Raw genomic sequence first — 22,116 nt, 5'->3', positions numbered from 1 at the left:
CAGAGGTGGGGTCCACGGCCGAGGCGAGCCAGAGGGGAGGTCTATGGCAAAAAGGCAAGCCAGAGGCGAGGTCCAAGGCCAAGATGAGCAAGAGGTGAAGTCCAGGACCAAGACAAGCAAGAGGCAAGGTCCACGGCAAGGACGAGCCAGAGCGAAGGTCCACGGCCAAGACAAGCCAGAGCGAAGGTCCACGGCCAAGACGAGCCAGAGGAACTGGAGCACAGACGATCCACCTGGAATCTGAAATCTCTCGCAATCCCCCTGAGGGGAGTGGGAAAGAGGAACAACACATGAATCGCACTGCACCGAACAGTACAGAGAACTAAATAAAAATAAGTATATAATAAGTAAGAATATTAGTGATTCCAAGGGACCATTATTACAAAGGATTAAACCAAAGTAGAGAAAGTTTTCAGTAAAACAAAGATATAGATAGAAGTCATGGGAAATTTGACTCAAAATATATTGATTTTTAGATTCAAAGACATGTTTGAGTTTGAAGTATTGACCCACTGGATGTTCATGGACTATTGAGTCATGTATTTACACGTTTTATGGCTGTCATGTCTGCCTATTCCACCTAAAAATGTCTTAAAATTTGAAACCTTCATCATAAAAAGTCGCCAAAATAAAACTTAGAGGACATTTTTCCCCCATAGAAGCTGCACAAATATAGCAGGAGAGCAGGTCCTTGGGGTCTGTCTGCCTTTCACTGCTCATCAGGCTCTCATGCTGAGATCATTACCGTGGACCTCCTTGAGTCTGCCGGTCATCTGAAGTGAGCTCAGCTGTAAACGCTGCTGCACAAAAATAGCAGACAGTGAATGCAGCAGCTTGGCTCCGCATGCAGCCATGTAGAAATGTACAACACATTGTCAGGATGTGAGAAATTAGCCTCTTATCTTGTTTGGAGTCCCAGTAATCAGGTTTTACACCCAAAGGTTCTTGGCTTTCTTGGATTATCACCGGCGCTGGAGCTGATAAGAGGAGATAAATGGTGACTGTGCGGTTCAAGGCAGATTAGCTGTTCCAGCGGTTGAGCAGGAAGGACACAAACAGAGTTTCTATCCATCCATCAAACCCACACAGAAGATTTACGGAGGCTTTCGCAGGAATCCAGCGCGCCCACCAAATATCTGCCTCATGTGTGTCACTGTGACGGTGGGGAGATGCTGTGATTGGTGTTGTGAACTCATTTTCACTTCCATTACAAGTCTATGAATGTGGGACAAGATCTTGATGGAAGTCGGCTGCAGAAAATGGATCTTTAGCGATAAAGGAGGGTCAGCCGCGAGGCCGTCCTTCGTAGGAGTTTCTCTCAGGTGTGACAGGCGGAATGATGAGCTTCAGATTTGATGGACTTCTTAGCGGCTCGGATAAGAAAAGAAAAAAAGACAATTATATATGAAGAGAAATACGTATCACCTTGTTTTATGCATAACATTGGATTTATGTGTACAAAATTCTTGATTTACGAGTACATTTGGATTTGTGTGTTATTCTTTATTTATGCCTAACTTGGGACTTGTAATTTTGGATTTGTGTGTACCAATTTTTTTTTATTTATACCTAACTTTGGATTTGTGCTTAACTCTTAATTTGTGCGTAACTTTGGATGTGTATGTGCGTATTCTTGATTTGTGTGTGCATAATTCTTGATTAACTAGCCTTAAGTTACACACAAATGAAGAAATCATTTTTGTGTAACTTAAGGTTGGTTTATTCTTTCAAGCGATTCTTAATCGCTCGCGTCGCATCCACAATCTCTCGGTCTCGTTCATACTAATATTGGCTGGATTTAGTGTTATTGCGTTTGCATTCTTGATTTGTGTGTAACTTTGAATTTCTGTGTGCATAATTCCTGATTTGTAACTCATACAAGTGTGCTTAAGAATAAAAATGACAAAATTCAAAAAATACAATTCAAACATGCACAAATTAAAATTACAACAGCTTGAAACTAATTACACACACAAATCTTTAAAAATGACACACACACAAAACCTCAGTTACTCAAGAATCTGCGGTGAGACTCATTTCACGTCTGTAAATTCGTCCATGAGTGATGCGTTTAAATACTACTAGAATGCTCGGTCATCAGAGTTTTCTTATCAGCCGTTTTGAACTTAGATTGTGAAAAATATCCAGTAAAACTTGACAAGATATTTGTGTGTAACTATCTTCAAGCTGTTGTAATTTTAATTTGTGCACGTCTAAATTGTATTTTTTTATTTTGATATTTTTGTGCTTATGCACAAAATGTATTATATGAGTTCCAAATCAAGAACTACATACACACAAATCCAAAGTTATGCACAAATCACTAATTACATACGCAGAAATTGGAGCGATAAATTATTATATTAAAAAAAACAAAGGTTACTTTCTGTAATCAAACGGTTTTCTCTTCTCCATTTAGCTACAAACCCTCAATCTGCAGCTCTCTCCAGAAAAAGAGAAGAAAAAAGCCTTTTAGGCTGAATTTCCTTTCACCCAAATTAGTTCAATCATTGTCCAGAGGAATAAAAGGTAGACAGAGGCGCACACAGGGCTCCCTTAATTGGGCGGTTTTGCGTTTCATCTCCAAGGATATTTGATGCGGCTGATTTATAAAGCCTAAATTGTTGCAGCTCTGAGCTGATTGCGGCTGAAACACAAAAGAGAGGAGGGAAAAGCACTGCCCACAAGCCTCCTGTGGGGCTGAGCTAAACCACTTATTTCAGACTAAACTGGATTATTGACAAAAAACACAAAGCTGGAAGGCCTGGGCTTTCCTTCCTGAGTGGACCGCTGCTGCCGGGGAGTTATCGGACGACTAATTGAACCGCAGCGTTTGAATCTATTTAACCAGGAGCATGTTATGGAGGATGAAGAGTTTTGTTTATTCTGAAGATAACAGTCATACAATACTTAGTATTTTATGATTTTATGTTTGTGTGTGTATATATATATATATATATATATTACTTCATGATGTTTGGACGACAATACAGCAGCTAAGAAGTTCATTGCAAAAAGAAGGAGCCTAAAAATAGGAAACGAAAACAAACTGTAAGAAGAAAAATGTTTTGCATTTATCTATGCTGCAAAAATACATATTGTTTTGCTATTTCTTGTGTTTCTGGAGTTTTTATTAACCTAATTGTAGTTCATTTTGATTACAGTGACAACAAACTGGTGCAATTAGTGGAAATGACTCATTTTAGAACAAAATTTTGAATCATTTTTTTATAATCCTTATAAAATCAAAAACTTGGGTTTATTCTTACAACATAAATATCAATTTTTGTTTCCAGAATAATGATAATAAATGTTAGTCTAATCTTGTTAACATGATTGAACTTTACAATAAAATTCTTAAAATTGAAGCAAAAATTACAGTGAAATATGAGGTATTTTTTTCCATCTTACATCAAGTTATTTCATTGTCAATGTGTCAGACAGCTGGTTCCATGTGCAGCAGGTTTATTCGTTTAGACAGGAACTAAGTACAGGTGAGAGTCCATAAAGCTTGGGATCATTTAAGATGAGAGGAGTTATCAGAGTCCAGGTGAGGGTCAGGGCAGGCAGCAAGCTATGAGAGAAAGATCAAGGTCGGGTACACAGAAAATCAGGTCCAGCATGAAATGCTCGGTATTGCAGGCAGAGTAGCACGAACAATACTTCGCACTGACTGAAGCTCAGTGAGCTGCTAAAGAAACATGTGGGTGATTGTTTGGAGTCAGGTGAGCAGCATCTGGGCACTGTGCACTGGGGCTGCTGGGAGATGTAGTGAGTTTAGTACTCTGGAGATGGCTCCTGCCGGGAACTCTTGCGGATACAGAGCGCTGACTCAATGGTACAAAGCAAATTTTGATTTATTTTAATCATTCTATATCCTTGTGTATTCAGACTGGACAGATTTGGTTCACTTAAAGTGAACCAGTGTTCGTTTCCCCTGATAATCCAGAACAAACTTTCAGTCTGAATACACCCAAGCGGACTCTGGACCGGGACCAGGAACCGCTCTCTGACCCATCTTTAGATTGATGTTTTGGATGTCCCCAACTTGTAATTTTTTGATGTGCTGGCTGTTTGTAAAATCAAAATTCCCTTGGGATGTGGTACCGGGTCCTTGGGACACGTCCAGTACCGGTACCCAAATCCAGCAACAGATGCAGTACCGGGCGTGAACCAGTTAGGGTAGCGATGCACTCCGCGTCCCGATACTGGACCAGTTCCAGTTTGCGGCCCGCAGGTTGGGGACCCGTGGTTTAATGGGAACAGCCTGCATGTCGAAAAAAGGAAGAGTTGGAGACACCCGAGACGTCAGTTTTTGACACGGAAAGTCCTTAACCAAACATCAGTACGAGACGAGTTGGGATCGAGAACGTGTTGGACTTTCCCAATCTGAATACACGCTAAGGGACAAACAGTTCTCCACTCGGCTGATGATAAGAAAAATTCAGGAAGGTGTAGAGCGAAGATAAAACATGGTAAGATGTCTTAAATATCTAAAATCAAAGTTTTAAATGTATTACAAGTATGAAATAGTTTGCAGTGTTCAGGCTTTCTTCTGTGTTCAAGGAGAAATGTGCAAGTGCAGCGCAGGAATGTAAACGAACCTCCGTCCACCGCGCTGACATGTGGATGTAGTTAAGGTGGAGGTGTGGACCGCGTCTGGGAAGACTCAAGATGACATATCTGTTTGTCACGGTGCCAGTTCGGAGCCAGTCCGTTTGGGAGTACTTCCAGACTATCTCCGGTAGCAGCACTTCTGCTTCCCTGAGGTGTGTGTGCACATAAATGAACGCCGGTGCCCTTTCCAGGCGATCCTCATTAAAGCAGGAGCAGAAGCCATTTGCATATTCAAAGCATAAACAACGGATGAATTTATGGTGTTATCTGGTTAGCAGTTTGGCTCAGAGCCATGTGCTGACAAACCTCAGGTCTTCTGTGAAAGTTTCTCCTCTGAAACAGCAGAAACTTTCCTCTGGTCCCTCCTGTGTGTTTAGTACTTCCTCCAGAGTGATGCTTAATGAACGTGGGCTTAGAGCAGGGGGCCCCAAGCTACGGCCCACGGGCCGGATCCGGCCCGCCTCCACGTTTGGCTCGGCCCATCACACACTTTCAGAAATGCAGATCAAGACCCACATTAATATTTTTCTTCCGTATGTTTTTTAGACGTCCGTAGCTCTACAGCTCTTTCAGCTATTAAAATGTTCAGCTCTTTTTATGCTAGCTTTTTCGACTGTTTTAGCAGTTACGAAGGATTTCTAGGCTACTTTGGGGTTTAGCTAATATTTCAGCTACATGCTAGCTATTTTGGCTAATTTAGGCTTTTGTCAATCTTTTAGGGTAATTTGGAGCTTAGCTAATGTTTTAGCCTTTAGCTAAATTAGACATTTTATCAGTTTTTTTGGGTAATTTGGCATTTAGCGAATATTTCAGCTACATGCTAACTGTTTTGGCTAATTTAGGATTTTTTGTGGCTAATTTGGCATTTTTTTATATTTCAGATACATGCTAGCTATTTTGGCTAATTTAGGCTTTTGTCAATCTTTTAGGCTAATTTGGAGCCTAGCTAATGTTTTAGCCTTTGGCTAAATTAGACATTTTACCAGTTTTTTTTTTTTTTTTTGGTTAATTTGCCATATAGCGAATATTTCAGATACATGCTAGCTGTTTTGGCTAATTTAGGTTTTTTTTTGGCTAATTTGGCATTTTCGAATATTTCAGATACATGCTAGCTGTTTTGGATAACTTTGGCATTTTCTCAGTATTTTAGTCTATTTTGGAGTTTAGTTAATATTTTAGCCTTACACTAGTCATTTTGGCTAAGTTAGACCTTTTACTAGTTATTTATTTTGGGCTAATATTTGGTATTTAGCTAATATTTCAGCTACATGTTAGCTGTTTTTGCTAATTTAGAATTTTTTCAATTTTTAGAATAATTTGGCCTTTTGATAATATTTTAGCTAGCTATTAGCTTCAGCGTTTTTTTAAGCTGTCATTTTTTAGTTTCTTTAGCATCTTACGTTAGCATCTTCCGCGGTCACATGCAGCTTACTGCATTCACACTAGCATTATTGCAGATAATACTATATGTGTAGTCCTTTAAAATGTTCTAGCATTATTTTTTTCCTCTGAAGATTACATAAATTAATTATTTAAATGTTGGTTGCGTGTGGCTTTTTGGAAAACCGTAAATGTTTCCGTTTAGGCTGTGATTGTGACACTTTTTCTGTTAGCCTACAAACCGACCCCGGCCCACATCAGAGAAGAAAACAGTTTTGTGGACCCCTGGTTTAGAGGAGACGTTTTTCTTTAGTCTGTGAGGATCCTCGTAGCTGAGCTGCATATTTCTGAGGAGTATTAGTGCTGCTCCATCAAGTCAGTGCTGAATAAAGCCGGTGGGCCTGACAGACCCGGGCTCATCTCTTTGTAGAGCTGCTGCTGCTCACCTGCTTTGATTGAGAAGTGGCTGCAGGGCCTCTTTGATTTAAGGAACAGATTCAAACTCCAAACAGAAACCTGGTGAGAGTGAAAGACGGAGATTCGTCCTTTTTTCTTTCTTTCATGTGGGCAGCTTTCCGTCTGTCAAACCCAAACCTTCAGTCTGACCCACTTTTGCAGACATGACATGTTTTCGTTTGCAGAAACATGGAAGCAATTTAATAATTCAAGATGAAAATGTTACAGACTCTTGTAGGTCAAATTTGAAGGCTTGTACGGCTCTTCTGGACGTTCAGCGATCAAGCCAAGAAAAGATGAAGACGCTCAATTTGTAAACCTCGTTTTTGTCCTTGAACAGACCTCGCATGTCGAATCAGTATGCTGATGTGTGCTTTAGTTTACATCAGACGACTATTTTAGTGTTCATTTCTGTGTGAAGCTGCTCTGCTGTCAGTTCCTGTTAAAGCTTTAGTCTAAAACTGTGGGCTGTGTGTGGATGAAAATATTCACGAAGGTGATCGTGAACCCGTACGGAGAAAACGTTCATGCAGATTTTATCTACGGGTGTGCTGCGGGCGACAGGTCGTAGTTAACACTTATACAACACATACGGGTAACAGGAGTTGATAAGATGCAGGCGTGTCAAATGTATTATTTTGGAATAATATTCCTGCCTTTTTATTATTCATAATTATGCTAAAATGTTTTAAAGTTTCAAATTTAGCATTCTGATAGCTTTTTGGATTATTTTGCCATTTACTAAGACTTTTTAGACTTCTTTGGAGTTAAGCTAATATTTCAGTTACACACTAGTTGTTTTGGCTAAATTGGGCTTTTTTCTTTTTTTTTTAATATTTTAAATATTAGCTATTTTTTCAGCTACCTACTAGCTGTTTTTACTAACCTTTTTTTGTTTTTTTAGGCTAATTTGGCATTTAACTAATATTTTAACTGGCTATCAGCTTCAGTGTTTTTAGCTATTAATTTCAACATCTTTATCGTCCAAATTCCGCTTACAGCATTCACACTAGCATTATTTCAGGTAATGCTATACATCTAGTTAAAAAGTTATGGTTTAAAGTTTTCTAAATGTAGTTTTAGAGTGTTCATTAAATGTTTATCCTGTTTGGCCCGCGACCTGAGGTGTGTTTTGGATTTTGGCCTCCTTGTGTGATTGAGTTTCACCCCCCTGATATAAACGGTACAGGGAGCTCGTTAGTGCCGTTCACAGAATACATGCTCGCACTTTGCGGTGAAGCCGAACTGTTAGAAACGAGGATATTAGACAGAGTGAAGTTTTTGTGGATATACAGGTACTTGCACACTGGTCCCCTACTGTGCGGTCAGTAGGGCACCAGTACTTGGATCTTACCAACGACCAGAATCGAAAAGCCTCTAATGTCACCAAAAAAACCCAAAACATTTCGTGACTCTTCAATCAAGAAAAGGTCCTGGAAGGGTCTAGAAAGTTGTCAAATATAGCACCAATATAGTCCACATTGGTAGTGATGGTTATTGTCCAGATGACTTTGACTGAAGTACTTCCTTCTTCAGCTCAAACTGAATCAGAAACAGGATTCCAGGCTGAGAAGATGACCTTTCATTGACAGGACATTACAGATCTTCTTCATCTGTGCCAGACTCACCCACGTCTTCATCAAACACTGCTGGGCCTTCTGACAGAGATGGCCTTTTTCCCTCCTTTATGCTGGTGATATTTTCCTAAATGGCTGTAAATAATTTATGCAAATATCAATCTCTAGATTCTTTTCACTTCTGTTCATGGTGTTTTTTTTGGCTGCGAGAGCATAACAAAATGAAAAAAAGGAGAATAATCCTCTGAGTAAACAGGCTGAAGTTGTGGAGAAGGTTGCACAGGATTAGGATCAGAGCGGGCCAGCTGGGCGGCATGTTCTACACAGAAATGGTTGTTTCCACACCAGCTTTCTTTGCAGTCGCTTTATGGATTTTTCTTTGCTGATGATGCTTTCTTCTGCATGCTTGAGCTGAAATCCTGTCGCTGGCTGGACTGACAGCAGTCATTAACTCTCAGCATCCGTCCCCAGAGGGGAAGAAAAGCCTCCTCCACAAAACAATCATAAATGACGGCGTTATGAGAGGCAATTGATCGATTGAGCCCCCATGGTTGGATGTTAATGATCACAGATGAGACACGGTGACACTCTTTGGCATTTGTAGCTCAAGAAAGACCACGCCCTCAGGGATCGGCATTAAAATGCATGAGCATATTTCTCAATTTTATTAAAAGAACAAACTGATTCCCTCGCACTAATTATTTAGCACTGCGACAGCCTGGAGATTCGGATTCAGGCACCATAGCATTATAAAACAAAGCATTTCTCTTATGTGTTTCTTCAATAAAATATTCATTTTTGATGAATTTCTAGTCTCATTTTTAGTGAACACTGCAAGGCATGAGTGAACCTTTTTCTGCACAAAGTGTAGTTGGTTCTCCGGCATTAAAACATGGAAAGACGGGTCAGTTTGTCCAAGACTTGGAACGGGATTCTGGATCATTTTTCAACGAGCTGCTAGAATATTATTAATCAGCCAAACAGTAAAATATTCTGCTGTTTTATTTCACACAGCTTGTTTCATATCGGCTCCCTCGTATGATGGATGGAGTTCATATTGCTGTTGGGTTGGATTTGCCCGCAGAGACCATGAAGTTTAGAGGAGAAATGATGTGTTTGGTGATGAATCCACTGTCGTTCCATCAGATTTATATGAATATAAATGTAGGTGGTCTTTTGGTAAATAAAAAAACGTGTTTGATATTTAGATTTCATTCTGTCCTGCAGCCATCCTGGACTGAAGGATCAGATTGTTCTCAGAATTCTTCAGTCTTACTGCAACTTTAAGTTAGCAAGAAGATCTGGTTCCAGACAAGATGGCGGCTGAAAATCAGGAGGAGAAAGGAGAAAGATTTGTAGCCACTTTATTCAAACTTTTTTAGTTTTCAGGATTTGCTTAAAACGTGTCAAACGTGTGTTTACACAGTCAACCCTTATGCGATCAACGTGAATCAACTCTGGAAAAACGCGGCTTTGCACCGAAATAAAATGACTCTCTGTCAGTAATGGGTTGTCTGTTGGTGAAAAGACACTTGGAAGTTGGAAAACCGCTTTTCTCTGTAGATCAGCTCATTCCCTGAATTTCCCTGAGATCTTCCAAAGGGATTAATAAAATATTTTCTATTCTATTCTATTCTACTCATGTTGATCGTGTAAGGAGTTACGGTATGACAAAGACCACTGTAGGGTTTGACAGAAACACCTCAAGTGGGAAAAGGTCAAAGCTTAAAATGCAAAAAGGAAAAACGAAAGTGTCGCCGGTTGTATTACTCTATTTTGACCAAAAGTGTGGGCATGGCAACAAAAAAACCTCTGTTGCTAAGGAAATCCTAAAATGTACTATTACCAATTCTTCTCAAACTTACACCTACCTGTCTGTCACCCTCACACGACCAGATTTTTAAATGGTTGCTATGGAGATAAACCAACAGAAAAGCAGCCATTTTTAAAAATATGTTTTTTAATTCATTTGGTACATGCTACGCTGACTACAGTGGCAGGGTTAGAGGGGGAGGGGTCCACCTGCCGCCCAGCCAATAAGGGGCGGGTTAAACATTGTACAGCACTGCTTTAATTTGTTTATTTTAATGGAGTTCCTTCCTTTATTTCCATGTATGATCTTGCTGTAGCATTTCTTTCTGTTTTTTCCCTTAAGAAGTGTTGTTAGATATGTGGGTCAAAGTAAAAGGAGTTTGTGTTTTCTGTGTTTTCCAGAGAAAGAACCTCCCCCTGCTGCTCAGCGTGTTTCTGCTGGCGGCGTGGGGCGTCGTCCTGTTGGCCGCCCGCTTCTACTGGATGGGCAACAAACCCCCAAACTTCTCCAACTCTGACAACCCGGCAGCCGACGCTCCTTCACTCCTCACCAGGACCCTGACCTTTTTCTACCTGCCTGCTGTGAACTTTTGGCTCCTCCTCTGCCCCAACACGCTCAGCTTTGATTGGTCGATGGACGCCTTGCCTCTGGTCAGGAGCCTCTCAGACTGCAGGAACTTTCAAACGGGGGTTTTTTACGCCGCTCTGCTGTTGCTGGCGTGGTTTGGTCTGTGGAAGCAGCAGGCGGTCCAGAACAAGGACGCCAACGGGAAAGCGCATCACTACGTGAACGGCCGAAACGGAAACAGTAATGGATACAGTCATCATTGTAACAACACGAGCGGCTCTGAAGAACACGTCAATAACACCCAAAACGGCACCAAAAAGCCCGGCGAGAGCAGGACTCCTCTGCCCACCACGGAAAACGTGGTGGTGTTCTCTCTGGGCCTGCTGACCATCCCCTTCCTACCCGCCACCAACCTGTTCTTCTACGTGGGGTTTGTGATCGCAGAGAGAGTCCTGTACATCCCCAGCATGGGCTTCTGCCTGCTGGTGGCGGCGGGGCTGAGGGCGCTGCACATCCGGCTGCGCCGCAGCTCCTGCAGGAGAGTTCTGGTGTGCAGCAGCGCAGCACTGATACTACTGTTTGGTATCAAAACCGTTCTGAGGAACCGCGACTGGCAGAACGAGGAGATGCTCTACAAGTCAGGGATCTATGTCAACCCTGCTAAAGGTAAGATGTGGATTGGACTAAATCTTTTTCTTAAATAGCTAAATGTTGACTTCAGAACTCAACAATAATGCCTGATCCAATAGAAATGTCCGCCTTCGTATGCGGCGCCTCCAGCAGGACAGAAGAGAAGATGTTAAAATTTAAACTGTTTAATGAAACAGAAAACTGCTCAGATCAGGAGATGTTAGGAGGTCATTAAAGTCCCACTCCAATCATCTTTTAATCGACTTTCTAGGACATAGTTTCTGCAGAGCGGCAAGAGTTCATTTGAAATTCATCTCTGAGTTTTTTTTTTGTCAGAATTAAGCTCTTTTTTAAATAAAATTTCAGGAGCTGCATCTAAATGACAGTTTTTAGCTGCTCTTCTGTCTGTTTATAACCCAGTTTGATGGCTTGTTGTCCCGCATTTGCCCAGGAAGAGAAAAATAAAAACAATAATAATAATGTCTTGATGCAATTGAGAAATACATCATAACATCCATGAGGAGAATGATTAGATTATCAGGAACGTTTGTTTTGAACGTAACTTCTTCTTCTGCGTTTCTGTAAGCTGACAGCAGTAGATACTGATACACAAACCTACAGTGCCCTCTAGTGGTTGTTATTGGGAAACAACCGCCAAAAGGTAACCGGTTTAAGTGGGGAAAATAACAAATATATGAGCCTATTTATGTCTAACAAAATCACATATAAGTTGCTCCTGAGTATAAGTCGCACCCTTGGAAATCTATGAAAAAAGCGCGACTTATAGTCCGGAAAATACGGTATATATATATTTAAAAAAAGTAAACAAAAGCAACACTTTAATGAATAAAAATACTGTATAAATAACACAACAAAAAAATCCCGCCATTGTTTTAAATAGGTGGCTTTTCATTGATTCTTTGATGAGGCAGAGAGGTGAGGGGTTCGGTGTGAGGAGGTGGTACGCCATTTACACCGACAGTGTTACCAGATTGGGCAGTTTCCAGTACAAATTGGGCTGGTTTTTACTCCAATTATGATCTTTTTATGTATAGTCTAGCAACACTTCAGACAGATAGATGCTGCGTTTGGATGAACTCTGTAAGTTCAAGCTCTTTACTACATGTATTGCAGAGAAACTGCAACAAAAGTGTCAATCTTATCAAGACTCAGAATATTATGAGTTTAGAAGCAAAGAAAAGAAAAAGAAAAAATGTATTTTCATTGATATTTGCCAAGTGTATCTTGAAATATTAGTAGATCAGTTATTTGCATAAGCTCTTGAATTGTGCATCTCGGATCCAAAATATTAGATCAACCTCAGCCTTATCTGCAGGAAATTAAAAGTTACTCCAACCTATATAGAAATAATTAAAACGAGATTCCAGATGAGTTTTTTATTTAAAATCCGGTCTGATTACTGACTCCCCCCGTATGTTTGCACAGACTCTCCTCCATCTCCCTGTTTCAGGCCTTAACTCTAAAAATTCAAGGTCATCACACAGCGCCTCCTGTCCAGTTTACCAGGGAGGGCCTGGCGGAGCAGCACAGGGACACGTTGGCTAATTTCCCTTTCAGATTGTGCGGCAGAACCGAGGCGTGACAGCTGTTTGTTTTGGCAGCAGCAGCAGCGTTCCGCCTCCCATTCTAATAACATGAGAATAAAAATTAGCCCAGAATCAGATTTTTTTTCTTTTTAGCAAAAATCATCTTAATTCTGGTAGAAAGTCTCTCATCATGTGCTACAGACGGCAGTCATGACTCCATTCTCAAAGATTCATTCAAAAGAATGTGTGTCTCATTACATCTCTATCTGAAGGTGGCGTTTAGCCATAAAACTCAATTATAAAGACCTTTTCTGTCTCGCTTTCTATGCAAAATGATTTTTTTAAACCTTATGAATGTTTTTTCTCAATTCAAAAGCTCCTTTCAGCCTTTCATCACCTGTCATTTAGCGTTTTATGCCCTTAAAAAGCAGCTTCTGTGGTTCTTCAATGGCGCCGCGGTGGTCGTCTTTTCAAACGCTCTTTTAGGAAGAGGCTGCTCTTGCATGAAGCTCCCCCGGTGGGCCGTCTGTGATCCAGAACTCCAGCGGCAGCAGAACTGCTGCATCATTACAGGTCAAAAGGCAGTGAACTAGAGCTGCCACGAATAGTCGACGAATCGACGACTAGTCAGCTATTAAAATGGGCGACGACTAATTTAATTGTCGATTAGTCGTTACTTTATATTATATGGAGTCAGAGTGTAGTAAAGTGGGGAGTTATAATGACAATATGCTAGCTTTTTAGACTATTTTGGCCTTCAGTACGCTTTTTTAGGCTAATTTAGAGTTTAGCTAATATTTCAACTACATGCTAGCTAGTTTGGCTAATTTAGGCGTTTTTGTTTTTCTATGCTGTTTTTGAGTTTAGCTAATATTTCAGCTACCTGCTAGCTTTTTTGGCTCATTTGGGATTTTTTTCAGTTTTTTAAGCAAATTTTTAGTTTTGCTAATATTTTAGCTGCATTCTAACTATTTTGACTAATTTAGGCTTTTTTGTTTTTCTTGGCTATTTTGGAGTTTCGCTGGTATTTTAGCTACATGCTAGCTGTTTTTGCTAATTTTGGCTTTTTTTTAGGCTGTTTTGGAGTTTAGCTAATATTTCAGCTACACGCTAATTGTTTTGGGTAACTTAGGCTTTTTTGTCATTTTTTATTTGGCTAATTTGGCATTTAACTAATATATTAGCTTCAACGTTTACAGCTATTAGCTTTAGCTATTTCAGCTATCAATTTCAGCATCTTCAGCGGTCAAATTCAGCTCACAGCATTCACACTAGCATTATCACAGGTAATTCTATATATTTAGTTGTAGTTAGTTTAAAGCTAATTATGATTAAGATTTGTGTTTTACATCCACTTTGCGTGAGACCCGATTAGTCGTATAAAATAACCGGTGATTAGTCAACCATTAAAATAACCGTTTGTGGCAGCCCTACAGTGAACTGGAGGCAGTGTGAGGCTTTGAAGACGTCACTGAAACGTCCCTGTCCTGCTGGTGTCGAGGCTGGAATAAAGAAATGTTGTCGTGTTTTCTTCATCTTATCTTCTCTTCTTTTGACAGCTTGGGGCAACCTTGGAAATGTCCTGAAGAGCCAAGGGAAGATGGAGAGAGCGGAGCAGGCCTACAGAAATGCTCTGTATTACCGCAGCAACATGGCAGACATGCTGTATAACCTGTGAGTGGGTTTAATCTCATTTCTGCTTCTTTATTCTGAAGGAGCTTGAACTGCTTCATGGATCTGAATGGTTTTTAAATCTGGTCTTTCATTCTGGCTGCTGTTCTCCTAAAAAACACAATTAACCATGTGAAGTTAGTCTATAGTGGAAGTGCTGACCGATCCCATCAGTGTTTGATTGTCTGTCGTCGGTCATCCTCTCGACTTTATCAGCTGAATTTTAACTCCAAACATCTCCGTTCTTGTCTGATAACGCCGTCTCTCCTCTGCTGCAGAGGTTTGCTGCTCCAGGAGAGCAACAAGTTCTCAGAGGCGCTCCACTACTATAAGCTGGCCATTGGGAGCCGGCCAACGCTGGCTTGTAAGTACAGCTCTTCTTTTTTATTGACAGTCTCTGGCTCTTGTGGTTGTGCTGCTGCGTTCAGGCAACGCTGAACAAAGACGGCGGTTTTGTGAAGAGAAGAGATGGATCCCAGAAGCCTCGGCTGAGAGAGATTCAGACATTCAAGTGCAGCTTTGTGACTGGAGTTAGCCTCCGTTTGTGTCCATATATCAAGCAGACGATAACTGTGAGATAGAATTCATTCAAATAGAATGATATTTTGCTAATTCTAAGCAAATGTTTTTTATTGTTTGAGTCTTAATGAACCTAAATGTAGTTCATTTTACTGGTGGATGAGAACCACCGTCGCCACAAAAAAGGGTACCATAAAAGAAATAAAATGCAAATAAGAAGTTATGTTGCAAATAAAAATACATTTTACCAAAAAAAAGAAATGTTACAAATTAAAGGAATGTTGCAAATAAAAGACTGCTGCAAAAAATATGTGGCAAAAATAAATAAATAATACAAAAAAATGTTGCAACTTAAAGAAATGTTGCAAGTAAAAAAAATGTTACAAATAAAAAGAAATTTTCCAAATAAAAAGAAATGTTGCAAGTAAAAAAAATGTTACAAATAAAAAGAAACTTTCCAAATAAAAACAAAATGTTGCAAATAAAAGAAATTTTACAAAAAAAGAAATGTTACAAATTAAAGAAATGTTGCAAATAAAAGAAACACTGCTGCAAAAAAATGTTGCAAATAAAAATAAATATTACAAAAAATGTTGAAAATTAAAGAAATGTTGCAAATAAGAATAAATATTACAAAAAATGTCGCAAATTAAAGAGAAATGTTGCAAGTAAAAGAAAAAGGTGAAGAAACAGCCGATAGTGAGGCGAAGCTAACAATAAGCAGCATTTGAAAGTTACTTCCTCCAATTGACTGCTAAACACGGGGCTACATGGTCAAACCAAATAACACTTTAAAAAGTACACATAGTACATTTTCCAGTGTGTACTCCTGTTTCTTGTTTCTCCCTCTCACAGCTGTTCATGGTCAAAATCCGTCTCCCATAATCCACTTCCTTTGAGGCTTTTTTATTCGCATCCATTTCTGTATTTGCAGTCGAAGTGTTTCTTTTTATTGTAGTTTTTTGTTGTTGTTTTTGTTTTCTTTTTTTGCTGCCAGTGTAGATTTTGATTAGTGACAAAAACTAATTTTAGAAAAAAATGTGAAGAAGATTTTAGTCGAAGTTGGTCCATCTTAATAAAGCCTCATAAATGATAAAACTAGCTCTAAATCTTCATGTTTGTTTACAGAATATTGACAATGAATGCCAGTCTAACTTTAAAATAACAACCTTAAAACTGAACCTAAAATTACAGTGAATTTGTTTCAAATCTATTTTTTCTATTGTCAAAATGGAGCATCAATATTTTTGGATTGTATCTCTTAATGAGACAAAAAATAAGAGAATTTAAAATAACTTCAAACCTGGAGAAATATCTTGAATATTTTGAAGTGTTGTTTTCTCTTCTCCTCATCCCCCTCATACCCCTTGGGGGGGCGTCCTTCCTCTCTGGGGGGAACGATGACTCCCTCTTACCTGATCAGACGGTGAATTAGCTCGCCGTTGTTCCAGACATCAGTCGGCGACATCATCCAAACGCCTCATCCTTTCTTCTCGGTCAATTATACGTCGGATCACGCTCCTGGTTGGACAAGTTCTCATGTAGATTCCAATTATTCCCTCTGTTCTGCCTGATAAGAGTCTTAATTCATTAACTCCAAGCAGAAAACACTTTAAATGACACTGGAGTGTTTTTTTTCTTCTTTTTTTTTCAAGGTTAAACCATTTCTCAGTGTCTGGTTAGGGAGGAAACCGTCACATTTTTCTCTGTTATATCTGGGTAAACATAATAAATGTTACACTTGCATATTTCTAATCCATTTTTAAGTCATTTATTCTGGATGTTTTGCAATAAACTGGAAAAATTCAACGTTTCTTAGAAGAGGACCGATTGTCCTCTTGAACTTCATTAGCCGTCAGCGCTATCTGGAGAAGTCTTCCTGATTGATCTCATTGCAGCTGAAGAATTCCACCATCCGGACCCGATCGGGTTTGTTTAAAGGTCCGCAGAGACTCTTTACATGCAAACACGAATCGATCGCGTCTTCTCAGAGGGACGTTTAAAACTCTGAAGAGTCTCACTGATGCAGACCGACGTCTGACATGCGGAGCAGCCTGAAGAAGATCTACGGCAGCTTTTGTCGCTCGTTCACATGGACATCTCTCATCAGGACTCTCCGGCTCTGTCAGACCATTATGAAGGGAAAACAGTGCAAAAAGTTCTGGTTAAATGACCTCAATTTATTTATCTTATTTGGTTTTCAACCCCATCAACTATAAATAGATCCAGAGGTAATTCTAAAGAAAAAACAAAACATTTAAAACATGACTTATCCAATCATCTACTGTCAGAAAATCTGCACAAAATTTCCTAATTTTAAGTTTAAATTCTAAATATAAAGTTTTCAAGTAAAATTTTTGTTCCTCTGTCAGATTTTTCTCCATAATGTTTTTCTTCCTCAGTTATTTCTTCTGCTGTTATTTTAATGATCCACTCTGACAAAAATGTGTTTTAGCATGTTCTCATGGCATTTTTTGATAATGAAGGAAACAAGTAAAAGAAAGTTAAGATTAAAATTGCATTTCAGAGTTATTTTTTAATGGATGTGAACCAGAAGCAGAACAAACCATTTGAAAAAGCTCGCATTTGTGACATAGAAAACATGTTGGGTGGGGCCACAAACTCCCTGCCCCGCCCCATCCTGATGCAGACGAATAGATCCATGAACGTCTTTGTGTTCCTCTTCTCAGCTGGAATCTGGATCAAAAATGTTTCAATATTGCTCGCCGTTTTTGTTGGAGCTGTAAATTTAGGTTGTGGTGTTAATGGGCTGTATGCTGAAGCTGAGAGCCAGCTAAAATGTTAGCTAAATGCCAAATTAGCCACAAAAAAAGAAAAAAATAGGTTAGCCAAAAGAGCTAGCATGTAGCTGAAAGAATTGCTTAACTTCAAAATATGCTAAAAAACAAAACAAAAAAGCCTAAATTAGCCAAAACATTTAGCATGTAAATAATAGCTTAACTTCAAAACAGCCTAAAAAACGTTAAAAAGCCTAAATTATGCAAAACAGCTAGCATGTAGCTGAAATATTAGCTAAACTCCAAAATAGCCTAAAAAATCTTAGTAAATGCCAAAATAGTCCAAAAAGCTGCAGAATGACAATTTTTAAAACTTTAAAACTGTAACTTTTTAACATAATTATGAATAATAAAAATACAGGAATATTATTCCAGAATAAATCAACTTAAACCTTAAATAACTTTCAATATTTTATTCACCACATAAATATATTTAGTCAAATTTATACAAGTTAGAAACAAACAGAAGATAACATCAGACCACTAATAACAATAAAATTAATGATCTGGAGGGCCTGATAGAATTACCTGGAGGGCCGGATCCGGCCCCTGGGCCTTGACTTTGACACATGTATTATAAATGGATCCAAAATGCAAATCAGTATTTACAGACGTTTTCATTTTTTCATTTTACATGAATTTCAATAGATGCGTTTAAGTGTATTTCTGGTGTTTCTGTGGTTCCGACAGCGGCCTACTTGAACACGGGCATCATCCTGATGAACCAGGGTCACACCGACGAAGCCAAGCGCACCTTCCTGACGTGCGCCGACATCCCGGACGAGAACCTGAAGGACCCGCACGCTCATAAGACCTCCGTCACCAGCTGCCTGTACAACCTGGGGAAGCTGCTCCATGAGCAGGGCCATCAGGAGGTAACCGCTCCACCACAGCATCAGCAGGTCTAACCGACAAACCAGATCAAAGCACTAAAACAGCTTTTTACTCAGTAGAATTAAATGATGCCTTCAAATGTAAACAGCAGGTTGAATAAAACGACGTTTATTTTCTATGGATGCATCATTAAATCTCAGACACTGAGTGCATGTACATAAACGTGGATTTATGTCGGATCATTTTTATCTGGTACAAACATAAACATCCTCATGGCTCTCCTGGGAGCTGAGAGGAGCGCTTCTTCGCGTGCTGCAGAAGAGGCCGGTGAAGACAGATAAAACACAGGAATCAGACTTCAGAGGACGCTAAAGACGAGTACTTTCAAAAAGACTCTCAGTCATTTGGAATGCCGTGTTTGCTCAGGTATTCCTGGGGCTGTTCCGGAGAAATCCGCTCCGTTTCTGTCCCTGAAGGCCTCCGGCGCTGGCTCGGCGAGCTGGTTTTTTATATTTGTGTAAGCCGTGATGCTGCTGATTCAATCAGGAGCCAAGCAGTGGTACTGCTGATTCAATAAAGGTCTTTTTAGAAGCTGTTGGCATTCTGCAGGCAGAGCGCGCTCCCACTTCCCCTGACCTCCAAGCACAACATTCGCTTCAGCAATAAAGCAGCTGTAGGGCCGTCGTATGGAGCTCTGATGGGGACAAGATTATTTAAAAACCCAAATAAAACAAGTTGGAAAAATATTGGTGTTTGGCCCAAAGAAAGTAAAATATACAAAACTGTTTGCTATTCTAAAGTAAGCTTAATTATTTTCAGCTTCAAATGTTGATTTTTTTTAGGTTTAAAAACTCAAAATCTCAATTTCAAAACTTTTTCTTAAATGTAAAATCTTTTTTTCACTTTCAACTTTTTTTTTGTTTTTAATTTTGAAATTTTCAGATTCAAAAATGACAAAAAAAAGAGTTGAAAGTGAAAAAAGATTTTAAATTTAAGAAAAAGTTTTGAAATTGACATTTTAAGTTTTGCAACAAAAAACAGAACATTTGAAGCTAACAGCAAAAAGTTTCAGACATTTCAAACATTTTTTAGGGTCAAACAGATATTTTTTCAATTAGTTTTATTTGGTTTCAAATAATATTGGCCCCAATTTAGCTCCATAAATGCTGAGACCTGCAGAAGCGACCTCCAGCAGGTCGCTCCGGACCTTCACTCTCTGTTTAAATAACGCAGACCCCCCACTCCACGCTGTGTTCACTCCGTTAGCTTCTCCTAAATCTATACACTTTGTAATACGAACTTCTTCTGATTCACAGGAAGCTCTGTCTGTGTTTAAAGAAGCTATGCAGAAAATGCCACGACAGTTTGCACCGCAGAGCCTCTACAACATGATGGGTGAGTTCAGCTTCTGTTTCTGGATCAAAGACTGCAGTGAGAGCGCGTTTTTTTTTTATTTTTTGATGCACTTGAAAGGAATTTTCAGCTTTACATGAATGTGAATAAAAACTATAATGAAGAGTTCTGAAATAGTCCTACTTTCACTTAACATTTGGAATTATCCAAACACTTAAGTCTCCATTGACGTCCTCTGAAGCAAAAAAGTTCAACCACAGGAGGAAAAACACATAAACAACCTCCTGCTGAGGATCAGAATTAAACTCCATTTCTAAAAACGACCAGAACACGAGGATGAACAGACATTTATGAGCTTAGATCAGAGGTGGACATACTACGGCCCATATGCAACTATTTCATTTGACCTGGAATAAATTCCATTGATAATCCTTATTAAAGGGTAAAACAACAAGACAGATGTGAAAAATGCAAAAAAAAGGGGGCGGGCTCAGCGGGGAAGGTGTGGTCTGGATCTGTGATTGACAGTGAGGTTAGCGTCTTCAATATGGAGACTGGTACAGCACCAAGTGCCTGGTGAAAAAGAATTTGTGGTCGAGTCCAGTCCAAACCAGAACCAAACCATGATGACATCACAGCAGGCAAAATCCACAAAAAAATGAGTGTTGCCAAAATCTCTTCTAACGCCCAAAAAAATATTTCAAGATCAGAAAAACAAAATCAAAATATGTGTTTGTCTGGAAGATTTAAATGAATTTTTAAAGTTAAATGGAATTTGGAGGATTTCTTATTTTCCTACAAGATGTGAAAAGGAAACTTTGGTCCGTAAATTCTTCACTAATATTCACACTCATTCCACCACGTTAAGACAACAACCAAAGTTTTGTTGACCTTTGAACTCTGGGAACAAGCAGCCATCTTGAATTTTCCAAAAAACGAGTAAAAAAACAAAACTCACTTTTAGTACAATCTACAAATTTAAACTCCGCCTAGGGATTCGGATCTATCCCTTCCCGACTCCCCGAGTATCATGGGAAGCTAAAGTTGGATATAAAGTTGAACGGTGTTAGAGTGGCGAGCTCGCAAAAGTGGCGTTCCAGTGTTGCTCACACCTTTATTTACTGGAATATTGTGAAAACTTAGCAAATTAATCAAATGAAACAATATGACATGGAAAATATAAGTAATGTGGGCGTGGTTAACAAAAACCTCCGTTGCCAAGGAAATACTGAAACTTACTTTTTCCGATTCTTATAAAAATGATATCGATCTGTTCGTCATCTTCAGGCGACCAAAAAAGGAAATGGTTGCTATGGAGATGAACAAACAGAAAAGCCACCATTTTGAACAATTTTTTTTAACCCTTTAGCAACTGAGCTTCAATGTTTGTGTTCTTTGATTTACTCTAATGTTTTATTGTTAGCACGATCAACATAATTCTAGTAGATTCTGAAGGAGAAAAGCCGCTTTTCTCCTTCAGAATCTACTGGAATTACGTCGATTGTGTTAACAGTTGAAAAGTTAAAGTATACTAAAGATGTTAGGTGTTAAAGGGTTAAACGCGTTTACAGAATTCTGACTCTGACAGCTGCTCCGCTTGTAACTCTCCTCTTTCCTGTTTGTCTTTAACACAAACACTCTTCAGACTAGAGACTTGTGTAATCCCGACTCGGTGGTGCCACGGGTCGCTCATGTGTTGGCAAAACGCAACGTGACGGAGCTCCTGAGCTTCTGTCAAACAGTTGATGAAAGCTGCAGGCCCCGTTAACGCCGGCGCCGAGCCAGAGATCTGGGATTTCTGCTGCTTAGCGTCGTTTCCTCTCCGAGCTGATTTGCACATTTGGCACACCTGCTCAGATGGGTTTCCCGTTTCGCTGTCATGCTGCTCGTCAGACGCCAACCATCAGTGTCATCAGTGGTGATCTGCCCCCTGCTGGTCCACCTCCCACCCTCTCTGGTGGGGTTAAGGAATGTTCCTCGTTTTCAGCTCTAAAGAACAAGTCCAGGCGACTTCTGTTGGGATAGAAGATGTACAGACCCGTTTACAGATGAGGATCTTCAAGATGATTCACCGATCCAGGTGGAAGACTTGAAGAAAAAAATGGGGATCAATGTGGTTGAACCAGAAGGCAAAAGTGTCAATTTATCAACAAATCTCTGCTCTTAGCCTCATTATGGGGTCGCCGTTTTTGTCGGCGCTGTAACTTTAGGTTGGGGTGTGAGGGGCTGTACGCTGAAGCTGAAAACACTGAAGCTGATAGCCAGTTAAATATTAGCTAAATGACAAATTAGCCTAAAAAAAAGAAAAAAGAAAACTTAGGTTAGCCAAAAGAGCTAGCATGTAACTGAAAAAA

At 39.6% G+C, this 22,116-nt stretch overlaps 1 protein-coding gene across 3 annotated transcripts in view; it reads left to right on the top strand.

Moving 5' to 3' along the window:
• Positions 1-22,116, top strand: part of tmtc2b (transmembrane O-mannosyltransferase targeting cadherins 2b) — a 134,331-nt gene that overhangs the window by 79,804 nt on the left and 32,411 nt on the right. For all 3 annotated transcript variants that reach the window (XR_002920355.2, XM_024282310.2, XM_036212559.1), the window contains exons 3-7: positions 10,245-11,076; positions 14,147-14,261; positions 14,537-14,622; positions 18,266-18,450; positions 19,726-19,804. Coding sequence is in view for 2 of the 3 variants with exons in the window: in XM_024282310.2 (XP_024138078.1) it covers positions 10,245-11,076; positions 14,147-14,261; positions 14,537-14,622; positions 18,266-18,450; positions 19,726-19,804 (1,297 nt within the window). In the remaining variant the exon portion in view is untranslated. The remainder of the gene's footprint in view (positions 1-10,244; positions 11,077-14,146; positions 14,262-14,536; positions 14,623-18,265; positions 18,451-19,725; positions 19,805-22,116) is intronic.

Source organism: Oryzias melastigma, linkage group LG6, assembly GCF_002922805.2.
Source record: "Oryzias melastigma strain HK-1 linkage group LG6, ASM292280v2, whole genome shotgun sequence".
NCBI lineage: Eukaryota > Metazoa > Chordata > Actinopteri > Beloniformes > Adrianichthyidae > Oryzias > Oryzias melastigma.
This window is presented reverse-complemented; position numbering and strand designations above follow the sequence as displayed.